Below are 24,671 nucleotides of genomic sequence, written 5' to 3' on the forward strand. Positions count from 1 at the left end.
AAGCACTCAGGATCACAGGATAGTTCAAGCTGGAGGTCACCCAGATCACTGAGCTTACTAAAGACAAAGAGCTTACAAAGATCTATCTGGCTTAGTGCTAGAACTCTTGCTGGAGTGAACAGCAAATGCTTAGGAGAAAAGCTAGAATCATAGAATAGTTTGGGTTGGAAGGGACCTTATAGATCATCCAGTTCCACCCCCCTGCCATGGGCAGGGACACCTCCCACTGGATCAGGCTGCCCAAGCTTGAACCCCTCCAGGGATGGGGCAGCCACCACTGCTCTGGGCAACCTGGGCCAGGGCCTCCTCACTATCATAGTGAAGACATTCCTCCTTACGGCCAGTCTAAATCTGCCCCTCTCCACTTTATCCCCATTGCCCCTCGTCCTATCACCACAAGCCTTTGTAAACAGTCCCTCCCCAGCTTTCTTGTAGCTCCTTTAGGTACTGGACGGTCACTCTAAGGTCTCCTTGGAGCCTTCTCCTCTCCAGGCTGAACAACCCCAACTCTCTCAGCCTGTCCTTGTATGGGAGGTGCTCCAGCCCTCGGGTCATCTTTGTAGCCTCCTCTGGACCCATTTCAACAGCTCCATCTCCTTCTTATGTTGAGGATTCTAACTAACTAAGAAAACGGCAACTTAAGAGGACGCTTTTTCCCTGTTTTGGGCTGACAGATTCAGGAGAGATGCTGAGATACTGCTCATGCCACATCCCAGTGTTTTCACTGGACCTTAATTCTTTGATAAGCATCATGTTGACATGTTGGAACCACAGGTTATCAGATGTGAAGAATGGATGTGTTACACAAGCCAATTTGAGTGCACAGCTAGCACCAAGCAAGAAAGAGAGCAACTGAGGCTAACAAAACACTGCACGGAGCAAACTGAAATGTCAGGAAAAGGAAAGAAAAGAAAAAACAATTCCCACAGCTGTGGCCTGAGGGGTCTCTGCTCTTTTGGGATCTTTTGTAAAACATTTCTGGTGCCAGTCTATAAAAACCATGAAACAAAGCCTATTGGTTCTATTCCAGATGACTTGTGAATATGAGAGACTTTTAATCATATCTGAAAGCTCCTTCAGGGCTCTGTATTTTGTATAACATATGGTTTATTATAAGGCAGATTGGTTGTTTCAACAGCCTTGTGATCTATGCTCAGCCATAGCTTCAGCGTAACTTTTTGTATGAGTTAGCAGTGTGAGTCCCTGGCCAGATTCCACGTCCTATGTGGAATTTGTCAGATTGCAAGTGCAAGGCACGCTTGGTCCCCTTTGCCTTCTGTCCTTTGAAAGGTCCCATCCATTTCATCCCAGCTTGAGAAAGCCTTTTATAGCAACTTGGTACTGAAGCAAGCACTGATCAGATCTGTCACAGACCCATCCCCATACTGCACCTGGTCAAACTCATCACGAGGCCCTCAGAAATCCCAGCTGCTTGGGAATCCTGACCTAACAGATAGGAGAATAAGTCCAGGTCACTGTGGTTATCATGAACTTCCATGCAGGTTCGCTGGGTGGATAAATCAAGAGAGTGAACAGAATAGAAGAGAATTTTCCAACACAACTTAAGGGCAGGTCTCTGGTGGCTGATGCAGTAATAGAAATGTGTCTGAGGCCACACTGCGGCACTCTACTCCAAAACATTCTTTCTTGACTTCAAAGAGATTTCACTTCAGGAAAATTGATTATTTTTTTTTCTGCAGTGAAGATTTACTAAATACATAGCAAGAAACGGCTCACTCTTTTGTGCCTAGGTTGGACTCGTGCCTCAGACTATATCCCTGCTAAATCTGAAGGCCACAAGGCTTCATCACTGGGTCAGTGAATCCATTCAGTGATCAAGTAAATATTCACCAAGGCACATGGGATGAAGACTTGCTTTACTGACAGAGTGGTGCAGCCCTGGAAGAGGCTGCCCAGGGCAGTGGTGGAATCTCCATCCCTGGAGGGCTTCAAAACCATGTGGCCGTGGCTCTTTGGGACAGGGTTTAGCAGGGATGGTGGGGTTCAGTTGACGAGTGGACTGGATAAGCTGAGAGGGGTCTTCCAACCTTAACAATTCTATGAAAACAAATATTGGCAAGATTGAAAGAGGAGAGGGTTGGGCAGATAGTTCAGTGTGAAGAGAGAGAGTGTTACCTCTGAGAAATGCGGATAGGTCCCTCTGTTCTCATGCAATTCTACTTTCCAGCACTGACTGCAGTCAGAAAGAGGAAGAGCTTATGAACACATTTGTTTACCTGGATAGAAGTCTTTCTTGATTAAATGCGCTTAGTCCATTAACTATGTCTATTTATAAGCTTTCAGTTCACTACTCGAACATGTAATGACTAGAATGCCAAGGAGCAGACCACCACAGGTCAGCGCTGGGATGGGAGAGGTGCATTCCCTCCCCAGGGCTTGTTTGTATATGCAAAGGCATTAAAACCATCTCATTCCATTACAGCTGGGCTTTGAAATTTGACCATCAAGTTACAACCAGGCAGCCAAAGATCTTCTCAGTGGTGACTTAATCGTGAACACGTTTTCTCTTCCTCTTAGATGTGCCGTCTGGGTTGCAGGCAGAGCCACAAGTCACAACCATTGTGGGGAGAGATGTCTGGCTGACCTGCCGGGCCTCCAGGTACATCTACAATCACCTGGCCTGGTTTCACCCATCTGCAGAGGTGGCTCACAGTGACTCAGTGGTCAAGAGAACTGATAACTACTCCATCTCTTTGACATTGATCATTACCAACGTCACGAAGGAACAAAGTGGCCTCTACAAGTGCAGAGCCCAGAACCAGGAAAATAGCACAGCCATGCTGGAACGGCACACACAGCTCCTGGTCAGAGGTAGGTCCTGCTGATGGAAGGTGGCACGGGACGGGCTGTAGTTCTGCTGCAGGAGCAGAAATGCTGGGTGTCTGCTGCTTCCTTGGAAGTGTTGCAAAGCAGAAGGTGCCCAGCACTTCCTAGGGACTGTCCCAGTACAGACTTTGTGCTCTGGTTTGGGCAGGGCATTGCAATTCTGTTTGGGACTGACACTTCCACACATATTATTCACCTAGCCACCGCTGGTCTTGTAATATTTGCCTTACACACAGGGTGATTTCAGCTGCATCTTGTCTTCCTAACTCTATCCTGGGTGTGGATTTACAATCATAGAATCATAGAATAACCAGGTTGGAAGAGACTAAGGAGAGAGAGCATCCCCCACCACATTACTAACAGCACAGCTCTACCATTAGGGGCTGTCAGCCCAGCTTGATGATGTTGGAAGTCACTCACAGGTGCTCAGATAGTTTTAGACCCAGCAGATGCAATCACAAATGTCACTGTACAGTGTATAATCCAGTGACGTGTACCAGTTATTCTGGGTAAGTGGGATGCACTTTGTTGCATTAACAGGTTTTTCTTACTTATGCCCAGCCCTCAACTCTTCTATTGTCATAAAAACAGTAACACCACAGGTCCTGAAGCCCAGTTGCTTTGGCTGCGTGACTACAGAGAGCATGATACTTCTGGTAGAAAGTCACTGAAAATTAGGGAAGTTTCATCTGCTTCACAGCAAAGAAAGTTGGTGGTGGGCTCTAAGCCTTCCCAGAAGAAAAAGCTCTGCTGGAACAAGCGAATTTATTAGCAGTCTTCCAACGGTGAAGAAAAAACATTAGATGGGGTAGAACTACAGGCTGGAGAACCTCATGAGGTTCAACAAGGCCAAGTGCAAGGTCCTACACCTGAGTTGGGGCAATCCCCCATTTCAGTACAGGATGGGGGATGATGTAATTGAGAACAGCCCCGAGGAGAAGGACTTGGGGTGCTGGTTAATGAGAAGATCAATTTGAGCCAGCAATGTGCACTTGCAGCCCAGAAGGCCAACTATATCCTGGGCTGCACCAAAAGAAGCGTGGCCACCAGGGCGAGGGAGGGGATTCTGCCCCTCTGTTCCTCTTGGGAGACCTCATCTGAAATATTGTGCCCAGTTCTGCAGTCCTCAACATAAGAAAGAGATGGAGCTGTTGAAATGGGTCCAGAGGAGGCTACAAGGATGACCCGAGGGCTGGAGCACCTCCCATATGAGGACAGGCTGAGAGAGTTGGGGTTGTTCAGCCTGGAGAAGAGAAGGCTCTGAGGAGACCTTAGAGTGACCTTCCAGTACCTGAAGGGGCTACAAGAAAGCTGGGGAGGGACTGTTTACAAAGGCTTGTAGTGATAGGACGAGGGGCAGTGGCTATAAACTGGAGAGGGGCAGATTTACAGTGGACATAAGGAGGAATTTCTTCATGATGAGAGTGGGGAGACACTGACCCAGGTTGCCCAGAGCAGTGGTGGCTGCTCCATCCCTGGAGGTGTTCAAGGCCAGGTTAGATGGGCCTTGGGCAGCCTGATCCAGTGGGAGGTGTCCATGGGCAGGGGTGGGACTGCATGGGTTTTACGGTCCCTTCTATGATTTTATGACAACTGACAGAAACAGTAGGAAAGCAGGGTGCAGAGGGACAGAGCCCTTCTGAGGCTGGACTGGACAGTGATGTTCAGATTGGCTTCTGCAATTATATTAATGGAAAATGAGACACCAGGGGGACAGCTATATACTGCCACAAACACTTAGCACTTAGGTAAAAACCAGGGCAGGCAGTGCCACCTGTCAGCATCCTCGGACGTAGAGGCACAGGGCTTTCCTGGCTCTCTGCTTTCAGGCAATTCCCTTTTCTCCCCTCAGGCAGATATTTTTGCTCGTTTAGTCAAATTTCTACCTTCACAGACACCTACAATGATGGCAATGGGAAAAACACAGCTAAACTAGGAATACATCCATGGGAGAACACGAAGCTTAACTGCATTCTTCTGAGAACTCCTGGGGTCCGTTAGTTGTCTGACACAGGTCAGACAGGCAATTCTTCTGGAGAACATGCTCTCCAATCCAGCCCTCCTTACCCTGCACAAACCAGGTCTTTTACACACGCAGACAGCCAGCAGTTACTGTCTGGTTTGTCGGTTATATGGACTTTCAGTGCTGTGCTTGTCATTTTATTCATTGCTTTGTTGTACGTTTAACAGATGAACATAAAATGGAGGTTAACATGCTTTGTAGTAAACAGGTAAGTACACTCAATGATGAAGAACACAAAATCCTCAGCACCGTTTCCTCTTTGCCTCCTTTCTTTTCCTGTATTCACTCAGCACTTGCTCTGCCCACTCACAGTCCTCTGTTTTCTTCAGAGGATGAAGAACTCAAGGAGGTTTGAGCTGAAGCCAAATCTAAGCTTAGCCAGTTCAAAAATAAGCCAGATCAACTCACCCACTCCTCCTGTGATCTTTTGGAGGATTTTTGCTACCACTCATCAATTGAACCTTTCCTGCTTCCTGCCTGGAGAGGCCCTGCAGGTGGCCAAAGGGAGAAGAGGGCAGAGCTGTGGGAGGTGCCTTCTGAAATCACAGAATCATGGATTGGTTTGGGTTGGAAGGGACCTCAAAGCCATCCAGTCCCAACTCCCCTGCCATGGGCAGGGACATCTCCCACTGCATCAGGGGCTCCAAGTCCCATGCAACCTGGCCTTGAACCCCTCCAGGGATGGGGCAGCCACCACTGCTCTGGGCAACCTGGGCCAGGGCCTCCCCACTCTCATAGGAAAACATTTCTTCCTGAGATTTCATCTAAACCTTATTGTGTCCCCTCTTCCTTTGTGACTGCAGAGAAGGCAGCACCGTACGTGATACAAAACCTCACAGATCTGGAAGTTAACATCAGCGGCAAGATCATTCTGGAGTGCAAAGTCAGAGGAACACCAGAACCTCAGATAACTTGGAGGAAGAATGGCTATCCCATTTCAGCAGCATCGGGTGAGTACTTGCTCCCCAAGTGCACTGCAGTATGGTACGGAACACTGGAGAGTGGACTTGCAGGTCCACCACAGACATGGGTCCTACCACCCCACAGCTCCTGCGTGCACGACTGAGCTTGGTCCTGGTGTGTCCACCACCTCAGACACCACACACACCAACCCACATATGGTTGAGTCACCTTCCCTGGAGTCACCACCCCGGAGGGTGGACGAGGTGCAGAAGGGCATGGTTTAGTGACTGATGGGAATGGTTGGACTCAATGATCCAGTGGGTCCTTACCAACCTAGAGATTCTATGACTCTATAACATATCATACAACATTCTATGATTCTATGATATGTTATAGAATCATAGAATCACAGAATCACCAGGTTGAAAAAGACCTCTTGGATCATCGAGTGCAACCATTCCTATCTGCCACTAAACCATGTCCCTGAGCACCTCGTCTACCCATCCTTCAAGTACCTCCTGGAATGAGGACTCCACCACCTCCCTGGGCAGCCTGTTCCAGTGCCCAATCACCCTTTCTGTGAATAGTTTTTTTCCTAATGCTTATGTCTCTCCTGACATCTCCTACAGTCCAGAGAGTCCCGTGTCACTAGCTGGTCCTGTGACATAAATTTGGTATCGCAGACTAGGTAGGAAATCCAGGATCATTCATAATTCAGATCAGACTGTTCTGAGAGAAACTCTTCATAGCTACTGAAACTTCATAAATAATTCTAGAGGGACAAGCACGTAACTCATCCAACCAATGGAAACATAAATAAAATATTCAGAAGAAACACCTCAGGGTAAATATTTCAGCGCAGGGCACGGCAAGTCCTGTGCTGTGCTCTTGTTAACAAAAACAGGACTCACAAGCAGAGCACGCAAACTCAAAATGTCCTTTCCTTTTGAATCCAAAGACAGACCCGTTTCCCTACTTCTGCCTCAAACACATCCTCAGTAATACAGGTGAGCTCTCACATTTGTGCCAAAAAGTAGAAAAAATTAAACACATAAAATTAATCAGGAAAATTAAGTGTTGAGAAGCCTCACATAGGTCATCTCCAGGGAACCTCCCTCTTCCCATTCCACCTCCAGAGCCCAGCTGCCTGGGAACCCAGGAATGCTCCACGTGATGATTTTTCCAGGGATGTGCATAACCTGATTTCCATGTTCCACATATCAGAACCTCATCGCTTCCCACAGTCGCCAATACACGGGCTTTCAGTTCTCTGTCTCCTAAAAGCATTTGTAGGCAGGTAGGTTGTTGTGTTAATATTAACCGAAATCCCTTACAACAGGCATTTCCATGGAAAATAACACCCTGGTCATCGAGCGAGTGAAAAAGGACGACGAAGGGCTCTATGAATGCAGGGCATCCAATGATATGGGCCAAGAAAGTACATCAGCCTTCATTAAAATACAGGGTGAGTTCCAGGCTGAGGTGAAACTTGTGTTGGGCTGATGGGAATTATTGTTCAGCCATGGACTGTAGCTACATTTAATGTTTGGTTGTACATTTAACCCACAGGTTCTGAGGAGAAATCCAACATTGAAGTTATCATCCTGGTCTGCACTGGTCTGGCCGCTACTCTCTTCTGGCTCCTTCTGACTCTGTTCATTCGGAAACTGAGAAAAGTAAGAGAGTTTCCATATTGAACAAAGTTTATGGTGGCTCTGAGCAACCTGATCCAGTGGGAGGTGTCCCTGCCCATGGCAGGGGGGATGGAGCTGGATGGGTTTTAAGGTCCCTTCTGACACTAACCATTCAGTGATTCTATGATTCTAAAGCACTGATTTCTTTAACGGGTACACATAGCAGACAGTGACAGATTTGGTGTCCCCCGAGTATTTACCAACACCCCTGCTGTGAGTGGCAGGCGCATAAAAATATTCATTTCTCAGATATAAAAAAGGGAGGCGGGGAGCTGCAGTGTTGCATCCACGGTTCAGAACTGAGCCTGGAGTTCAGGGCGCCTCCCCAACACCGCCCCATCTTAAAGCACAGCTCTCCCTCATTAGAACTGCAAGGGAAACACTGAATGATTTCTCCACACCCTGTTTTTAGCCGGATGCCACAGATATTAAAACAGGATACCTGTCCATTATAATGGATCCAGAGGAGATGCCTCTCGATGAGCAATGTGACCGCCTGCCCTACGACAGCAGCAAATGGGAGTTCCCCAGGGACAGGCTGCGGCTGGGTGAGTGCTTCGGGGGTATCGCTGGCACGAGCGGGGACTGCTAACGCTCTTCAGTTTCCATGGATCTGCTGCATAACCCAAGAAAAAGCCCAGTGCTTAGTGCCAGTGTGCTGCCACCCTTGGGGGAGTCACAGAATTCAGAGTCAGCCTTAGGGGGTGCAAATCAAGGGGCTGAGTAAGAAAAGCAAAGGTGATGTCCTCTCAAAACAGCCACCACTTCTTTTTCTTTCTTGGAGATGTGAAGACAAACCAGTGACAGGGAAGAAAGGCACCTGCCAGAAGTGCAGGCTCACACCCAGTAAGAAAAAAGAAAAGAGAAGGGAATTGGAAAGGTGACAGCCTTCCACTGAATTTTCTTTTGAAGATATCAATCGGTTCCTTGAATAATCAATTCCTTACCAATCGTTAGAACCTGGTGCTGAGCCATAAAGAGCTCTCATGAAAATATCAACCAAATTTCATTCAACAGCTTGGCTCCCTGGTTGATGGAGCAAGAAAATGTAAAAAGCAGGGTGTGTTTGTATAGCGAAACAGTAACATCTGTGCACAATGATGAGTGGAGGGAACGCACACGTATTTGTGTATGCTCTGGGTGTTTTATCCAGAAACCATGGAAGATGGAGGAAGACAGACAATGCCAACTAAAAACGAGATGGTGGTGGGACATGGGGTCAAACCAGCAGAACCCACAAGCCAGACTGTGATGGCCGGTGTGCTCTGCTGTGTTGTGGCTCAGAGCCCTCCGAGCACACGAGGTGATTCAGGCAAGGGAATTCAAATGGAAGAGAAAATAAAGAAAGATTGTCATCTTCGATTCCATTTATCATAGTTTTTACGTCAAATAAATGCCAATAACTGATGAGTTAAAGGCTTGTGACTGTCTGAGAGCCTTCACTGGGCTCCATGACTGTGCTTCACGAGGGATCAGGGTGCCACGATTCTATGTTTAACCCAACTTCTGACTTTCTCAGGCCTTCAGGACAACTATATGTAATGGTTTTACCCTTAAGCCATATATATTTATTCAGTCTTGCCTTCAGCTGAATGCAGGTTTATTTATTCCACTCTGTTCTGTCACACACTGTATTGCATTAAGGTCATATGGATATAAGTCACACCACTTATATCCATATACTGCAAACATGTGATACAGGCTTCTGCGGACTCTCGGTCTGTGTTGTCCCTGGGCACTGGAGTCTCGTGTTCCTCGCATAGCTGAGAATGCATGTTCCCCTCTCTCCTGATGCAGACTGTCGTTAAGTCCCCTTTGGCTCATTCTTGACTCTTGCTTCTCTAGGTAAAACACTGGGTCATGGTGCTTTTGGGAAGGTGGTGGAGGCGTCTGCTTTTGGCATTGATAAATCTTCAACCTGCAAAACAGTTGCTGTAAAAATGCTTAAAGGTACATATCCCTCTGAGATCCTCGCAACGCTCCTCCGGGAACCTGGAGGCAAGGAGGTTTCCAGTTCTCTGCTCCAAAACAGTTCATTGTGTTCAGGAGGGAGTGGGGTCGTCATACAAGAGCAATTAGTTGTTCTACTGTGGATGTTAATGTGTAGGAAACGACAAGCGGGCTCCATGCTGTGCTGCTGATTAAGTCTCGTATTCCTAGAGGAGGAAAACAGCAGCTTCCAGGTCTGCGGGGTTAGGAGGGAAACAGATTACAGAATGTAATGACATTAGATAGTCTGAAATTGGATCTAAGCCTTCGATCACAGCCCTTCCAGATGCAGAATAGTTCAAGGGGTTGGAAAAAAAAGCAGTGCCAAGGGAGTGAATTCGAGACAACTTGTTTGCAACTACTGAAATTATGGAAAGCTTTTACCATCCTGTGGTGGGGAATGGGGAGCTTGTAGCCTATTCTTTCACATTATATTTGCATCTGAAGCCTCTGCAGACAGCTAATGGATAAATGCAGCAGCCAGCACACCGAATGTTTGGGCTGGAGGTGTCTGCCTGTTCACTTAGGGCTTTTCAGAGGTACAATCCCCGCTCACTGATGGCTTTTCACAGCCCACACTGCTCTGCATTGCTGCTGCATGACAGTAGTAACCCCTGCAATGCCACGGTTCAGGCACTTCTCTCATGGTGTTTGGCTTGTGTTGCTGGCTGCCTTTCCTGATGCTCTGTTCCTTCCCACCTCTCAGAAATTTCATAACCATCTGTTTATCACTTGGCTGGTTCTCCTCCCAGTCTGGTCTCCCTTCTCTGCATTAGTAAATCTCCAGAGCATCCTCTCTCCTGCTGTTGTTTCTTCTGTTCCATGCCCATCTCCAGATCTCTGAAGTATTCTAGATGCCCCTGATCCAAACACATGCCTTTCTCCATCCAAAACTCACCGCCCTGGACAGCTCTGGGGTTTCACTCACTTCCACGCTGTGCTTCCCAACTGATCCACATGTCAGCTCCACCCTGCCTACACATATCCAGCAAACTATTTGACAGTTTCTCCATCATTTTGCACTTTCCTCACCAGAGGAGTCAGCAGCCTCCTGCTCTAACCTGTCCCTCCCCAGCTAACACACCCATAATTCCTTTTTGAATAAAGCAGATTTGCCAATGTGAGCCAATCCATTCAGGAAAAAAATAAGGCTCTGGAGATGTCTACATTCCTGTAATTCCAGCACTATCTGTCATTCCCATGAAATAGGCTGAGATCAGTACTGGGTTGAAGGCTATGACGCAATGTGAAAGAGGATCTGAAACACTTTGGAGGCTGTTCTGTTTAGATTTTGCCATGCGTGTGTTTCAGTTCATGCCAAGGTAAATCAGGAGTAACACCACCCACGTCCAAACCCATCCAAAAACACCAATGACTGAAGAAATCTTGGGCTTGGAACAGCTCCTTCTTTATAACACAATTTGGTGAAAGATTTGTTTATGGTGAATCCTGCAGAGAGAGAGGTTACATTTCTCACTCCAAATGATCCCCAACTGTTCCGTCATATCTAAATCTTACACGATGCAAACGCAAAATCAGAGGGAACAGGACACAGCCTGGGAAAGAGGGTAGAGGAAAAAACCAGCATCTGAGCAACATTCTGGGCTGAGAGGTCCTGCTGTAGCTGTGGCAGCAGAAGGGAATGGAACTCCAGGAGAACTGGCCAGCCAGTGCTTCCTTGAGTGTCAGGTTCACGGTTCACAAACAGACACAGCCCCATCAGCTTTGCTGGAAAATGTACTTCTTGGGTTGATGAGGTCTCACAGGGCTGAGATTCATTAACGCTGTACATTCCCCAGCACACTTTGGGAGCCAACTTAGAGATGCGTTGTATTCCTTCATCTCCTGCAGTGGAGAGTCACTCAGTACTGTGGAAAAATAGATCCTGGGGTGTTGTCGAAAAGTACTGCACATAACCATTACAGATGGAGGAACATGTTCTCCTGTGCAATGTTGTCGCTTGGAGCGATTGTTCCTTTGCTGAGGTTGCCACGTGCAGTCCTTCCAAAGGCTCTGGTGTCTGGTTTGGGGGGAGGGTTCTTCTACAGGGCAGAAGCTCTACATAACCCACGCTAGAGAAAGGGTCACCCTAAAGATAAAGTGTTATCCCACTTCATAAAGGTCAATAGACAATGAAACGGATGAATTATTATCTGTTTGAGAGCCTGAAAAGCAAAGATACTGCAAGTAACCTGGGTGGTTTTTGTTTCCAAGTATAAACAGGATCTTGCTGTGTCCTGTTAAAAATATCCGGTTGTGTAAAGATGACTTTTTTCCTGTTTATCTTAAGCAGAATGTGCAACTACTAACGAATGCAAGGCTTTAATGTCTGAGCTGAAGATCCTCATCCATATAGGACATCACCTCAATGTTGTCAACCTGCTGGGAGCCTGCACCAAAGCTGGAGGTGAGAAGCCCTCATTAAATAAGGAGCAAAGATGAAACACTTTTCAGATACAGTGGTGCCTGGATGTATTATATGTGGCAGAGTCCAAGCCTCAGGCACATGAAGTTTAAGCACAAACATTCATAGAATCATAGAATCACCAGGTTGGAAGAGACCCACTGGATCATCAAGTCCAACCATTCCCATCAATCACTAAACCATGTCCCTCAGCACCTCGTCCACCCATCCCTTAAACCCCTTCAGGGAAGGTGAATCAACCCCCTCCCTGGGCAGCCTCTGCCAGTGCCCAATGACCCTTTCCGTGAAAAATTTTTTCCTAATGTCAAGACTAAACCTCCCCTGGTGGAGCTTGAGGCCATTCCTTCTCGTCCTGTGCCCTGTCCCTTGGGAGAAGAGGCCAACACCCTCCTCTCCACAACCTCCTTTCAGGTAGTTGTAGAGAGCAATGAGGTCTCCCCTCAGCCTCCTCTTCTCCAGGCTAAACACCCCCAGCTCTCTCAGCCATTCCTCATAAGGCCTGTTCTCCATTTCTACCCTCTGCGCACAGGAGAGCTTCTGCCACTGCAGAACACGGCCACATCTCATCAATCGTTTCCGAGTGTCTTCTCCCAGCCAGTAATGTCACTTTTCTTCTTCTCTGTCCCTTGTGAGCTTGTTTACAAAAGGGATTAGGGACTGAAAGGAGGAAACTAGGTGCCCAGTTCCTCCACATAGCCACTACTGATCCTTTCAAATGTTCTGTGCCCTCTTCTTCCCTGCCTTATCAGGCGGATGCACCAGGCTGAGCACTTTGCTCCTTGAGGCCTCTTCCTTTCCTAAGCACTTCACTCTTGCTGGGCAAACACAGGCAATTTTGCACAGTGTACAGGAAGCCTGGGGCAGCCCAAGGATGAATGGAGCAACAGCACAGGCTTCCAAGGGGCTGAGCTGGCACAACTGCCTGTGCATCATACAAAAGATCTATTTCCAAGCATAGACTTATACAGAGGACTCCATAAATCTTAGAACCTCTCATTAAAACATCCCTTGCCATACTGCCACACAAAGCACCCTTGTCTGTTACTGTACTGTGCTTTACCTTTATAGTGATGACTCTCAGAGATGCCTCTTAGAATGAACCTTCAAAATAATCCCCACAGGACAGATTTAGGAGAGCTGAAGACAAAGAAACCAGAGTGAAAGAAATGAAATGAGGAGAACAAGAGAGATGGTGCACGCTTCTGAGATGCCAAAGCTATCATTATCCCAAAGAAAATGTAGTGTCCAGGCACTGGGGCAAAAAGAAAACTTCTATCAGTTAGATGTGGTAGGATGCCAGGAAACAAATATTCCTTCCAAGAAGATACTCCCAGTTCCTCCAGGAGCAGTTGGTCGCCAGCAGCCACAGAACTCTAGCTGCATAGTGAGAGACACCTCAGTACCTGATCAAGCAGTAGGATGACCCAATCTCTGAGGAACTACTTCTCCTGGGAGACCCTCCATTTCCCAATCTCCAGCCTGCTCCATCCCGATTGCCCCCCTGGGTGAGGAGGTAACCCTCACTTTCCCACTAGCTGCCTAGGAAAGTCACCAGTGACTCTGGGGAGCGGTGGTGGGAGCAGCATCGCACAATGTGACCTTGTGGGCGCTGGGAGGCCCGGGGCAGGCGTGGGCACGTTTACCTCTAAGCAGGGCAACTGCAGACTAAGGGAAAACAGCCCAGAGCTCTCCAGACAGACACTGGGATGAGCGTTCCTATTAAAATGCCAGTGCAGAATACACTGCTTCCCCTTCCTTGTTCAGTTTTATGTAACCAGGTAACAGCATTCCTGGGGGAGACTGAAGTATGCACATTATCTTCTTTTAGCAAGAGAACAAATAAGCAACGTTAACACCTTGAGTCTCTGATCTGAAGTGGATAGAGCTAACGCATAGTATCTGCTTTACAATGAGGAAATAGAATATGGAGAGGTCATAGAATCATAGAATCACCAGGTTGGAAAAGACCCACCAGATCATCAAGTACAGCCATTCCTGTCAAGAATGTCATGTCTAGGAAGCATTTTAAATACATGAATAAATCACTACGTGGAGCTTTTAAGCTGTATTAGTATCTGCATTCCCTCAGGGCATCCATGAAGGACATCTACAGATTCTTCTGCACAATGTCCTCCAGAGATGCTTTGTGCTCCGCCAGATGCCAGCACTGCTGCCTGTAAGCCCGAGCAAGCGGTGGTGTTGGGGCAGCAGAACCACTGGCAGCTCAGGTTTGGGCCAGCTGTAGTTTTGCCATCACTGGGGCAGGGTGCTCAGATGCTGAACCCATTCCACCTGTCACCGAAAGGAACTGAAGTCCTGCACAGCCTAAAGGTGTATGTTCAACCCCGCAGCGCTCCAGGACTTGTACAAAGAGCCTGGCAGGAATCCACAATGTCGCTACGCCACCCTAGAACTCCCCATCTCCCTTTTGATGGGATGATCTGCTTCCAATCTGGACTCATCACCCAGCCTCAGACAGGATGCAGCAAGCACGATCTCCAAGGCAGGATCTCCAAGGAATGGTTGGACTCGATGATCCAGTGGGTCTCTTCCAACCTGATGATTCTATGATTCCCTTCTCAACCCCTGTGCTTTCCCTGACAGCCCCACTCTCAGCCTTTCAGTCCCGACTGAACACCGCAGCCCAGACCAAGGTGCGGGCTCAGCACCAGCCTGTTTGCACTTTTCAGATGGAGCAGGCACAAGGGCTGCTCGGAGCTGGTCCTAGCTGCACATAAGGGCAGCTCTCAGCACTTCTCAGAAGTTCAGACTCCTAACTCTGACCTACGGACCTTCTAGATGGAAAAAGGTCTCTGGACATGAAAGTCTATTTCTTTAGGATTGATGCACCCTAGTCCCATGATATCACCTTGTCTTACATTTGATCAGTACAAAAAGCAGGGATTACGCTAAAGGTAGGGAATGTGGCTTTTCCCTGTCCTAACAGTTCATATTAAAACATAAAAGCATTTTCATGCAGATCTTAAAAATACTCTTTAAAAGCAGTGATTACACTGAACTCCACAGCAGTTTGCACAGAAAGAAGAGAACAATAGGGCTTGCCAGGCCTTCAAAAACATCAGACTAAATATTTCTGCAGTTTTGGATTTTGATCTGTCCAGGATCCTGGACACTTCTATTGCCTCTAGTGGCATCGGCTCCACCCAAACTGAACCAACGTGAAGGCAGCAGAGAAAAATGAGGCCTGCTGCATCCTACGGATGTTTGTAGAGAGTAAAACAACCTCAGCAGCACACAGGATTGTATATTCTTATTTATCATCCCGGGTTTCTCCTTGTTTATAAATAAGGGATAAATACCAACTGCTACCATGTAATAGGGAAAGCTAACAATCAGTGCCATAATCCCTGCTCTCCATATCCACTCCTGACTGGATGCTTCTGGAGCACAACTCCTCTGTTCCCTCATTTTCTCATCTGTGTAATAGGAATGACAGCATTTACTTATTTTGAGGAGGATTTGTGAGGATAGCTTAGCATTAAGTGCTTTGCGGTGCTTCAAAACTCATTTGACTTTCACCGTCTTTCCAGGTCCCTTAATGGTCATAGTCGAGTACTGCAAATATGGGAACCTGTCCAACTACCTACGAGGAAAACGAGGAGATTTCATTGCATACAAGGTAAAAACTGACAGGCTTCTCAGAGTCGCATGGCACAGAACTAACAAGCTGGAATTTTTCTGTACTGGCACCATGACAGTTTGGTATTTATAGAGGCATTTTATTTCCTCACCACATTCAGGCTCTATGGGCAAGAAAAGGATCCTTTTTTGGCTGTAGGATCCCATTCCCATCGTCTTCTTTTCTAGCACCTATTAAAGAAGTTGTGAACATCCAAGCACTCCAGCACACTTGAGAGAGAGGGGATGGCTCATGAGAAACTACCCAGCACGAGGCAGACAACAAAGCAGGAGTGAAAACCTGGTGCTAACTGAGCTAGGAGAAGGTGAAACCTCCCAACATACAAGCCCAGCTTGGGGACTTTTATTCCTAGGCCCATCCCCAGCTACCGAAAGCAGCTCACCCTTCCACCCCCTGCTCACATTCTCCCTTCCCTTCTGCCAGCCTGAAAGTCTGTGCTGCATGCAGGGAACTGGATCCCCAACAGGGCATTTGTGCCAGCAAAAAGTGGGCTGCGACGGGGGGGAGACGTGGGAGACCAAAAACCAGTGATAAGGATTCTGATTGTGAAAATAACACATGGAAAGGGCTCTCAGATTTAAGCCCTGCCAGAAACCGGAGCCTCCCCGAGATTACTTTCAGACTATTTTGCCAGATTTTTCTATTATTAGTTATTGTTACTAGCATTGTATCTATTGTGTACAGGCACAAAAGTAGCTAAGGTACCTGAAGAAAGAAAGATTTTCCTGTTACAGTCACGCAGATTTTCTTTTCTCACCGTTGTTTCCATGGATCGCGGGATTGATCATGTCTCACTCCTCAGGAGAGAGGGAGACGAGGTATTTCAGAGCACACCACGCACATGCCTTGAACTGGGATCTTCAGCACAGTTTCTTAGTTACAATAACCCTCTGCCCATCTCAGTCTCAACCAGCCACCTTCCAGGTCATTTTTACAGTGGAACATTGTTACCAGGAAAATGGGAGGCTCTGTATTAATAAGCCAGGTTCCACTAGTTCTGCTCCTCAGGGAACAGCATGTTCCAAAATGTTTGGAGCTCATCTTCAGAGGACGTTCTCTCCATATGCCATTCTGTTCCACAGCTGGAATCCTCAGGCACTGCATCACCCATAGCTACAAATCAGTTTTATTCCATTTCTAGTCCCAGGAAAACTCTGATCAAGCAGAGAAAAGTCTGGATGAGTCCAACAGTGATTTAACTGAACTGATCAAGAGGCGCCTGGAGAGCGTGGCCAGCACAGGAAGCTCTGCCAGCTCAGGGTTTATTGAAGATAAGAGCTACAGTGATTCAGAAGATGATGAAGAAGGTAACAGAAAACATCCTAATCCCCTCTCTTTTATTCTAATACTTTACAAGGCCTTGCACAGCTAGACTTGCCTATGAAATCACAAATTCTCTTGCCTGTGCCCCATTCCAATGCTCACTCAGAGATCTCCAATAATGTACATGTAGAAAAGCTGCTCCTAGTGTGTAAGAGGAGTAACAGCAATATTGTACCAGAAGCCTTGGGGGGCCATTCTGTCCCCAGTATCATCACAGAATCATTTATACTGGAAAAGACCTTCAAGATCATTGAGTTCAGTACTTAATCCAGCACTGCCAAGTCCACCTTTAAACCATGTCCCCAAGCACCACATCCACATGGCTTTTAAATCCCTCCAAGGATCCCCCCCTCCACCACTGACCTGGACAGCTGGGTCCTGTGTTGACAACCCTTTTGGTGAATTTATATTTCCTGATAACCAATCTAAAACTCCTCTTGAGGCCATTTCCTCCCATCCTATCACTGGTAACTTGGGAGAAGAGACAAGCACCCACCTCACTCCAACCTCCTTTCCAGGAGCTGCAGAGAGTGATGAGGTCTCCCCTCAGTCTCCTCTTCTCCAGGCTAAACACCCCTAGGGCCCTCAGAAACTCGCACAACCCCTGGGCTCCAGCCCCTTCCCTAGCTCCGTTCCCTTCTCCGGATGAGCTCCAGCCCCTCAAGGTCTTTCCTACACTAAGGAGCCCAAAACTGAACCCAGGATTCGAGGTGCGATCATACCAGCACTGAGTCCAGGGGGATGATACCTTCCCTGCTCCTGCTGGTCACCCCATGGCTGATCCAGGCCAGGATGCTCTTGGCCTTCTTGGCCACCTGGGCCACTGCTGGCTCATGTTCAGCCACTGCCAGCAAGCACTCCCAGGGCCTTTTTCACTGGTCAGATGTATAACCACTCTTCCCCAAGCCTCAAGCATGGCATGGGGTTGTTGTGACCCAAGTGCAGGACCTGACGCTGAGTCACTTATTCCCTGTAAATAGTTCCCCTTACTTTTATCCCCAGATCTTGTTTTTCTCATAGATAATTCACATGATTAATGTTGGATGGAACCTTTGAAATGATCTGATCTTCTGCCCCTAGGTCAGTGGTTCCTAAACCAGAGTTGTAATCCTGATGGAGAACTCGCATAACAACACTCAGAGGCAGGGCTGAGCTCATTACCATGCAAGCAGCACCAGAGACAAAAAGGTTTGGAGCTGCTGCTGTAGACTTTTGCCATGTCTGTGATCTCTCCTAGATGCTGAGGATCTGTACAAGCGGCCCCTGACTCTGGAGGACCTGATTTGCTATAGCTTCCAAGTGGCAAAAGGCATGGAGTTCCTCGCCTCCCGAAAAGTGAGCTCATTAATACATCACTGCTGAACTTCTTCCACAGATCCCTGAGTATCTGATGCGAAGAAATCCAGATATACTTTTGAGCCCGAATAATCTGGTTTTTTGCTCCTCCGTTAAAGTGTTGGAGATCCCATTAGCTCTGGTGGTTAAGTGATAAGCAGCACAGAAGGAGTTGTGAAGGAGTATCTACCACGTTCTTGGCTATGGGGACTGGCACCTGTAGCATGAGAGTTTAGATGGAAGGAGGGAATGCAGATTGTAAGACAATTTACACAACTGACTTGTAAATAAACGCAGGAAAGGTTTCTTGAGAGAAAGATCCTCCTAGTATGTTCAATGAAAGTGCTCCTGAAAAATGCAAGGGAGTATCCAGCTATATATTCAGCTTGCCAGCAATGTTGGAGATTGTCAGCAAAGCCAGCACCTCCTTCAGATACAAACCCCGGAGCGTTTGCAGCCTGGGGAATGCCTGCTTTTCAAGTCAATTGAATGCAACGCACGGGGCAAAGTTTGCACAGAACGGAGAGCTTGTGCTCACCACACAGAGATCCTGAGCGCAGTTACCCAGTCTCTCACCCTCCTGGGATTGCATTTGCAAATGCAGCTGCAGCTGCTTTTTGACCTCTCCCAAACTTCCTAACTGGAAAGTGCCCCTCGCTTCTTCCCATCACAACCGTGAAAGGTATTTCCCCTAGAAAAGTCAGAACTGCATCACTTGGCTCTTCCTTGAGCTGTTTTCTCTTTGCATTTGACAGCGTATTTGCAGCAGATTTGCCCACGTTGTTTCCTTTTCTAACCTGATCCCAACAGAAGTTCATTTATCTCCCATTTCCCAGAGAAGGCCTCACACTTCCAGCTCTAGCAGAGCCCTCTGGCCAAGCACCCCCTCTGATCCTGCTTGTCCTCATTCCTTCCCAGTGCATTCACCGGGATCTGGCAGCGAGGAACATCCTCCTTTCAGAGAACAACGTGGTCAAGATCTGTGACTTCGGACTAGCCAGGGATATCTACAAAGACCCCGACTATGTACGGAAAGGAGATGTAAGTGGAAGCCCCTGGCGATGCTGATCTCCAGTTCTGATCCCCCCAGGGCCTGGGCAGATGAATAACAACAGTTCTGGCAACATATCATGTTTTTTTGCACCCTCAGGCGAGACTGCCGCTCAAATGGATGGCTCCAGAAGCTATCTTTGACAAAATCTACACAACACAGAGTGACGTATGGTCTTTTGGAGTGCTGCTGTGGGAAATATTTTCTCTAGGTAAGAATGGTCTTAAACCTTTTTTTTTTTTTTTTCCAAATTTATGGTGGGTTGCTATGAAAAGCTTTGAACAAAAGGCAGTGCCACGGTGCCAGGTTTCTGTTTCAGTCGGTGCAAGCGCACACTGTGGGTCAGGTGTGAAATAAAGTCACTGGAGTGAAGTCAATAGGAGCTCCACCTGGCAAGTACGCAAAAAGAGTGAATAATGGGCAGGGGGGAACCAAAAAATCTAAATCCCCAGACGTAACATTCGTAATAACTGAAACCACAGAGCACCGAGACAATGCAAGCTTCTGCTGCTCAGCAGTGAACTATTTCTTTGAGAGCAACGAAGAATTTTCCCTATCAAACCACATTTTCCCTAAGGAGGAAACCACACAGCTCCAAGGTTGCAGGGGATCACGCTGCTATTGACACAGTGGTCTGATTTCACTCGTGGCAGCCTGTGGAGCACGAGGGACTTTGCTCACGTGATATTTTATCCCAGCTCGATTATCCTCCCCACAAAATATGTGTAAGGACTCCGCATTGGCAGCAGCTGCGATGGCAGGTTGATAGGAGAAGCAGCGCAGGACCGTGCGTAAGCCATTCTGGCAGCACACAGGTGGAACGCACGCTCCTCTAGCCAGATCATTCGCAAGCCACAGCATTTTTGAAAGCACAGTAATGGTGTTCTTTACATCGGATAGGTTTCATCTCCTGCTGATCTCACTGTGATCTGGTCCCTGTCCAGCAAGCACAGACCTGACAGCAAGACAAGCAGTCAGACCGACAGTTGGACTGTGCCGCTCTCAAGCTCTCCTTGCAGAGCAGCAAGTTTAGTTTTCCTGAGGGAATTTAGGAATGTCAGCTCTGGCTTTTTAATCAGCACTTGCAGTCAAAAGAAAACAAGACGCATTGTCAACTTAAGCTGCTGAATTTTAAAGGAAACTCTGTAATCTCCTGCTCTCTCTGGTTCTTGGATCAGTTGAAATTAATGATGGGGCTCCACATGCCCCGTCCTGATCTGGGTGCAATGTCTGGAGTTGTTCCTATCCTAATATTTATTTCATAGAATCATAGAATCACGAGGTTGGAAAAGACCCATCAGATCATCGAGTCCAGCCATTCCTATCAAATTTCCTATTTAGGGCTGGCTGCAAAAATCACAACCTGATTTCTGTCCAAGTCTTTGATTTGGATTTTCCTCTAGTTGTATCAGCATGTGAACAGAAAATTCATATTTTGGTGATTTAACTGAGTGGAAGCTATCGCTTTCCCCGGCGTTCAGTCCTATCTGCTCGGAGTTCTGTTCCTTCAAGTGTGACGCAGCCCTGGCTCTGGAACAGCATCATGGGGTTTGAATCACTAGAGAGAGACGGAGCTCCAGAAGCGTTGGCAGCCTCCCAGCTCGAGCAGATGATTCCAAAGATGTGTCAACACTGGCATGCAGAGACACTGAGAGGGGCCTCTCCACTGGGCATCTCCAAGGAACCATGGACTGAATGCTGATGAATGGCACGGACCACTGCCGAGGGCAAACAGTTTATACCATTCCTAAAGGTCCTGGTAGAGTTTAATAGATGTGAACTCCACGACATATGGCCTTTAATACTGAAGAGTAATAAAAATTAAGATAGAGGGACTGATATTCATCTCTACTTTTAACCATTTTTAAAAGTAATTTATCTGGCTCCTTTTAATTTTAGAGAGCCTTTTCTCTTAATGAAGGTGCTTCCTTGGAATTACTTCTGAATTCAGAGCAATCTGTTAAGTTATTCCAAGGGCTGCCATCCATGGAGCAGCCTCTGCCCTCGTTCTGACGTAGATCATAAACCTCTTTCTTCAGTCCACGGCACAGATTCCAAAGCAGTCCTTTCTCTAAGAGGGTTTTTCAAACAAATCATCCAGGCATGTCTGTGGTTTGGCACCGCTCACATCTGCAGCTCACACGATAAATATTTAATTAAGGATTTGTGTCACTGATTGAACTCTCTTATATAAAAATTTTACAGATTGTTGAGAGCCAGGGGATGGAAGTTATTTGTCGTTGCTACAGGGTATGCTTTGAATCCCATTTGCAACTGCTGCTTTTTACAGGGTCCCACAGACTTAGCACCCTTTGAAAAAAGATCGTGATTAGCAAAATGCACAGTTTGGTTTGGACACGGGCCCTTTCAGGGTCAGATGTTGAATGAATCATGATAGGTTTGCTGCAGGAAGGCTGGCAGAGTGGGTCCATGTTCGTGATATGCAGAGAAATCAGGACTCGAGAGACTTAATTTTCACGTGGGGTTGTCTTTGCATCAAGCTTTGCATTATTGCAACGGGGTCAGCACACCTGGGGTCAGGTCATGCCAGCAGTATTTAACACACTGAAATCGATTCCGTGGTGCGTCACAGAATGGCAGTGTCTCCTGGAATTTAAATGTGCGCTGTTCAAAAAGCAATCAAAGGTAATTATGTAAACAAGAAGTGCCTGGTAGTACAACGGCAGCATCTTATTATCCTGCTAAAATAAAACCAAGATCAAAAGAGCGCTACCATATCCAATGCACGTCACATCTTTGAGCATTTTGGAGGAGATTTCCCCTAAGGAAAAGGTCACGTGTAGACCTTACACCATATGTTTCAACCTACATTTCTCCCAGGCTGATGCAGCATCCCAGTGCTGATGAGGCTCATCATGCAGTCCAGATGGGCTACAATGGTGAGTGGAGGTGGAAAAGAGAGAGTTCCCTGCTTTTGAGGTCTAAGCTGCCTCCAGCTGGCAGGAGGCCAGCACAGCTCCAAATATAAACTACCAAAAGGTCTCGCAATCAAACATTGTTCTTCTTTGCCTTCCCTGTACTGGCTCTCACCGACACAATGCAGTTGATATGATCAATGAGAAATCAAAGAGAAAGAATTCGGATTGCGAGAGCAAGTGGAGTCTTCCATCCCCCCTCACACAGTTCCACCATGTTGCCCTCAAGGTGTCAGTCCCAGTCAAGGTGTTTGCAAGAGTAATTGTTCTCCATCACCTCTGTGGTGCTCAGGAGACAGATCCAGCCAGTGATAAGAGGGGTTTCTTTCACAGATCAAGATGGTCAGTGAAAAACAGCCACTCATCAACAGCATGACTCCATTTGGCTCGTCCTCATGGATATTGGTTGGCCTTGATGGCATGACAATCACATAACGTGGTCGGCAATGAATGGAAAAGGCCGTCTCTCTCCTTTGAGGAGTCTTTGCAGTGTTGCCCCGATACATTGACAGTCTAGGGCTAACTAGACTGAGTGAGGCTTCTCTTGAGAGCCTGCATCACTGCTACATTGATGTGGGATCAGCTGGGAGAGTTGCAGATGTCTTCACAAAGCCCCTTGTAGAGATAAACCTGTACAGATGGAAAGAGAAGCCAGCGAGAGTTCTACAGGTGTCCGCAGACAGTTTATGCTGCTGGATGCTGTTTCTGCCCTTTTGTCAAAATGTCACTGTGGGGAAGTGACACTGTAGCTTCTATCTGTCTATTTAGAGAGATCTAGTGAGTTGACAGAAGCCTGGTTTGAGATCGCTGGCTGATGGGTGATGCCACGTGTGCTCAACATCCCATTAACAGGTTATTATGACACACCAAAGACAACTCTTGGAAGGATAATCAAGATATAAAGGAGAAATTATGCTTCTGACTATTTCCAGTCTACAAAAATCCAGGAGACACCCCAAATACTATGATCTGATCCTTGCACATCGAGAGAATTCAGCTGGGCTGTGGCTAAGCATCCCTGAGCTCTGAATGCCATGGGAGCCCATTTGCTGTGTTGAGATGCCCACTCACGGTGGGGTCAGGGTTCTTGCTCCCCAACACACAGTTTTGCAGACTGAGCTGTCAGATCCACAAAGTAGAATAACTCTGGGAACAGCCACAGTTTGGCACCCTTGTCACTGCTTTCATCCAAAAGATTTCTGCTGGGCTTGCTGTGCTCCCAAGCGTGCAGCACGTGATGGTGTTTCCAAATGGGGAAGAAAAAATACAGGAAATTAGCAGGAATGCTAGAGATGGTAGATCATACGCAGATTCCTTGAGGGCTGGATACAGATCCAGATTTCATTCAATCCTAGGTTAAGGCTTGATTAAATTTTCTTCCAAATCGACCACCCCGCCTCTAGGATACCAGTCTGTGACAGACAAGGGCTGCACTGCGTGTGAAGCCTTTGCAGAGAAGGAAGGGAGGGAAGCTCACAGATCCTCTGGTCTCTCTACAACAGGTTCAAAAACCTTTCAGACTTCAACACAGACATCTCTTGAATTGTAACTGCGAGGTCTGGGTTACTCAGATGCCAGAGCGCTTTCCCAAATGATGCATTTGTTCCCCTTATTTATGGTGCACCACGCAACGTAGCTGTCACACAGCACAGAGCACCTCTGGGGAGCTCCCACGTGCTCATTAGTTGAAGAGAAGAGGCGTTCGGTGCATACACAGATCTATACCGGTCACTTATCTGAAGATAATTATTTACACAGGAAAGGGAAATAAGTCTTATTCCTTCATTTTGGTGACTGCTAAGTCAACTTTTGTGCAAGGAAATGTAATCCTACCAGTCCCTTTACAGAAGTTGACCTCTCAAAAGCTATTCCAGTTGCCATGACCTGTCCTCCCAGGTTACGCACTGACAATTGAGTGGCCCTGAAAATAAGCATTTAATTAGGAGGTTGTGGAGAGGAGGGAGCTGGGCTCTTCTCCCAAGTGACAGGGGACAGGACGAGAGGGAATGGCCTCAAGCTCCACCAGGGGAGGTTCAGGCTGGACATGAGGAAAATATTTTTCATGGAAAGAGTCATTGGGCACTGGAACAGGCTGCCCTGGGAGGGGGTTGAGCATCTTCCCTGGAGGGGTTTAAGGGACGGGTGGATGAGGTGCAGAGGGACATGGTTTAGTGGCAGATAGGAAAGGTTGGACTCGATGATCCAGTGGGTCTTTTCCAACCTGGTGATTCTATGATTCTAATTGACTCAAGACTGGACAGTTTTCAAGGCAATTTTACCTGTAGGACTGCATAATACATATACAAGATTAAATTAGTGAACCAGGAGAGAGGACCTGAGGTTGAACAGTGAGGTTCTCAGGGCCTTCTGCCAGAGCCAGTGGCCAACAACTTTCTCTGCACGTTCTCACCAGTGGCCAGGGAGGCCAGAGATTCTAAAACAGTGAATGATGAGCATAAAAGACTGACTTCATGCTGATTCACT

General features: G+C 47.2%; 1 protein-coding gene across 3 annotated transcripts in view; it reads left to right on the top strand.

Annotated features, from left to right (window-relative positions):
* The window catches only part of LOC138726229 (vascular endothelial growth factor receptor kdr-like), a 149,150-nt gene that overhangs the window by 103,733 nt on the left and 20,746 nt on the right, over positions 1-24,671 (top strand). For 2 of the 3 annotated variants that reach the window (XM_069867788.1, XM_069867790.1), the window contains 12 exons: positions 2,539-2,832; positions 5,674-5,820; positions 7,113-7,238; positions 7,343-7,449; positions 7,880-8,015; positions 9,313-9,417; positions 11,747-11,863; positions 15,433-15,521; positions 16,684-16,849; positions 18,103-18,200; positions 19,119-19,241; positions 19,351-19,462. In XM_069867788.1, the coding sequence (XP_069723889.1) occupies positions 2,539-2,832; positions 5,674-5,820; positions 7,113-7,238; positions 7,343-7,449; positions 7,880-8,015; positions 9,313-9,417; positions 11,747-11,863; positions 15,433-15,521; positions 16,684-16,849; positions 18,103-18,200; positions 19,119-19,241; positions 19,351-19,462 (1,620 nt within the window). The remainder of the gene's footprint in view (positions 1-2,538; positions 2,833-5,673; positions 5,821-7,112; positions 7,239-7,342; positions 7,450-7,879; positions 8,016-9,312; positions 9,418-11,746; positions 11,864-15,432; positions 15,522-16,683; positions 16,850-18,102; positions 18,201-19,118; positions 19,242-19,350; positions 19,463-24,671) is intronic. The other variant, XM_069867789.1, reaches the window with a different exon arrangement.

Source organism: Phaenicophaeus curvirostris, chromosome 13 (genome assembly GCF_032191515.1).
Source record: "Phaenicophaeus curvirostris isolate KB17595 chromosome 13, BPBGC_Pcur_1.0, whole genome shotgun sequence".
NCBI classification, from domain to species: domain Eukaryota; kingdom Metazoa; phylum Chordata; class Aves; order Cuculiformes; family Cuculidae; genus Phaenicophaeus; species Phaenicophaeus curvirostris.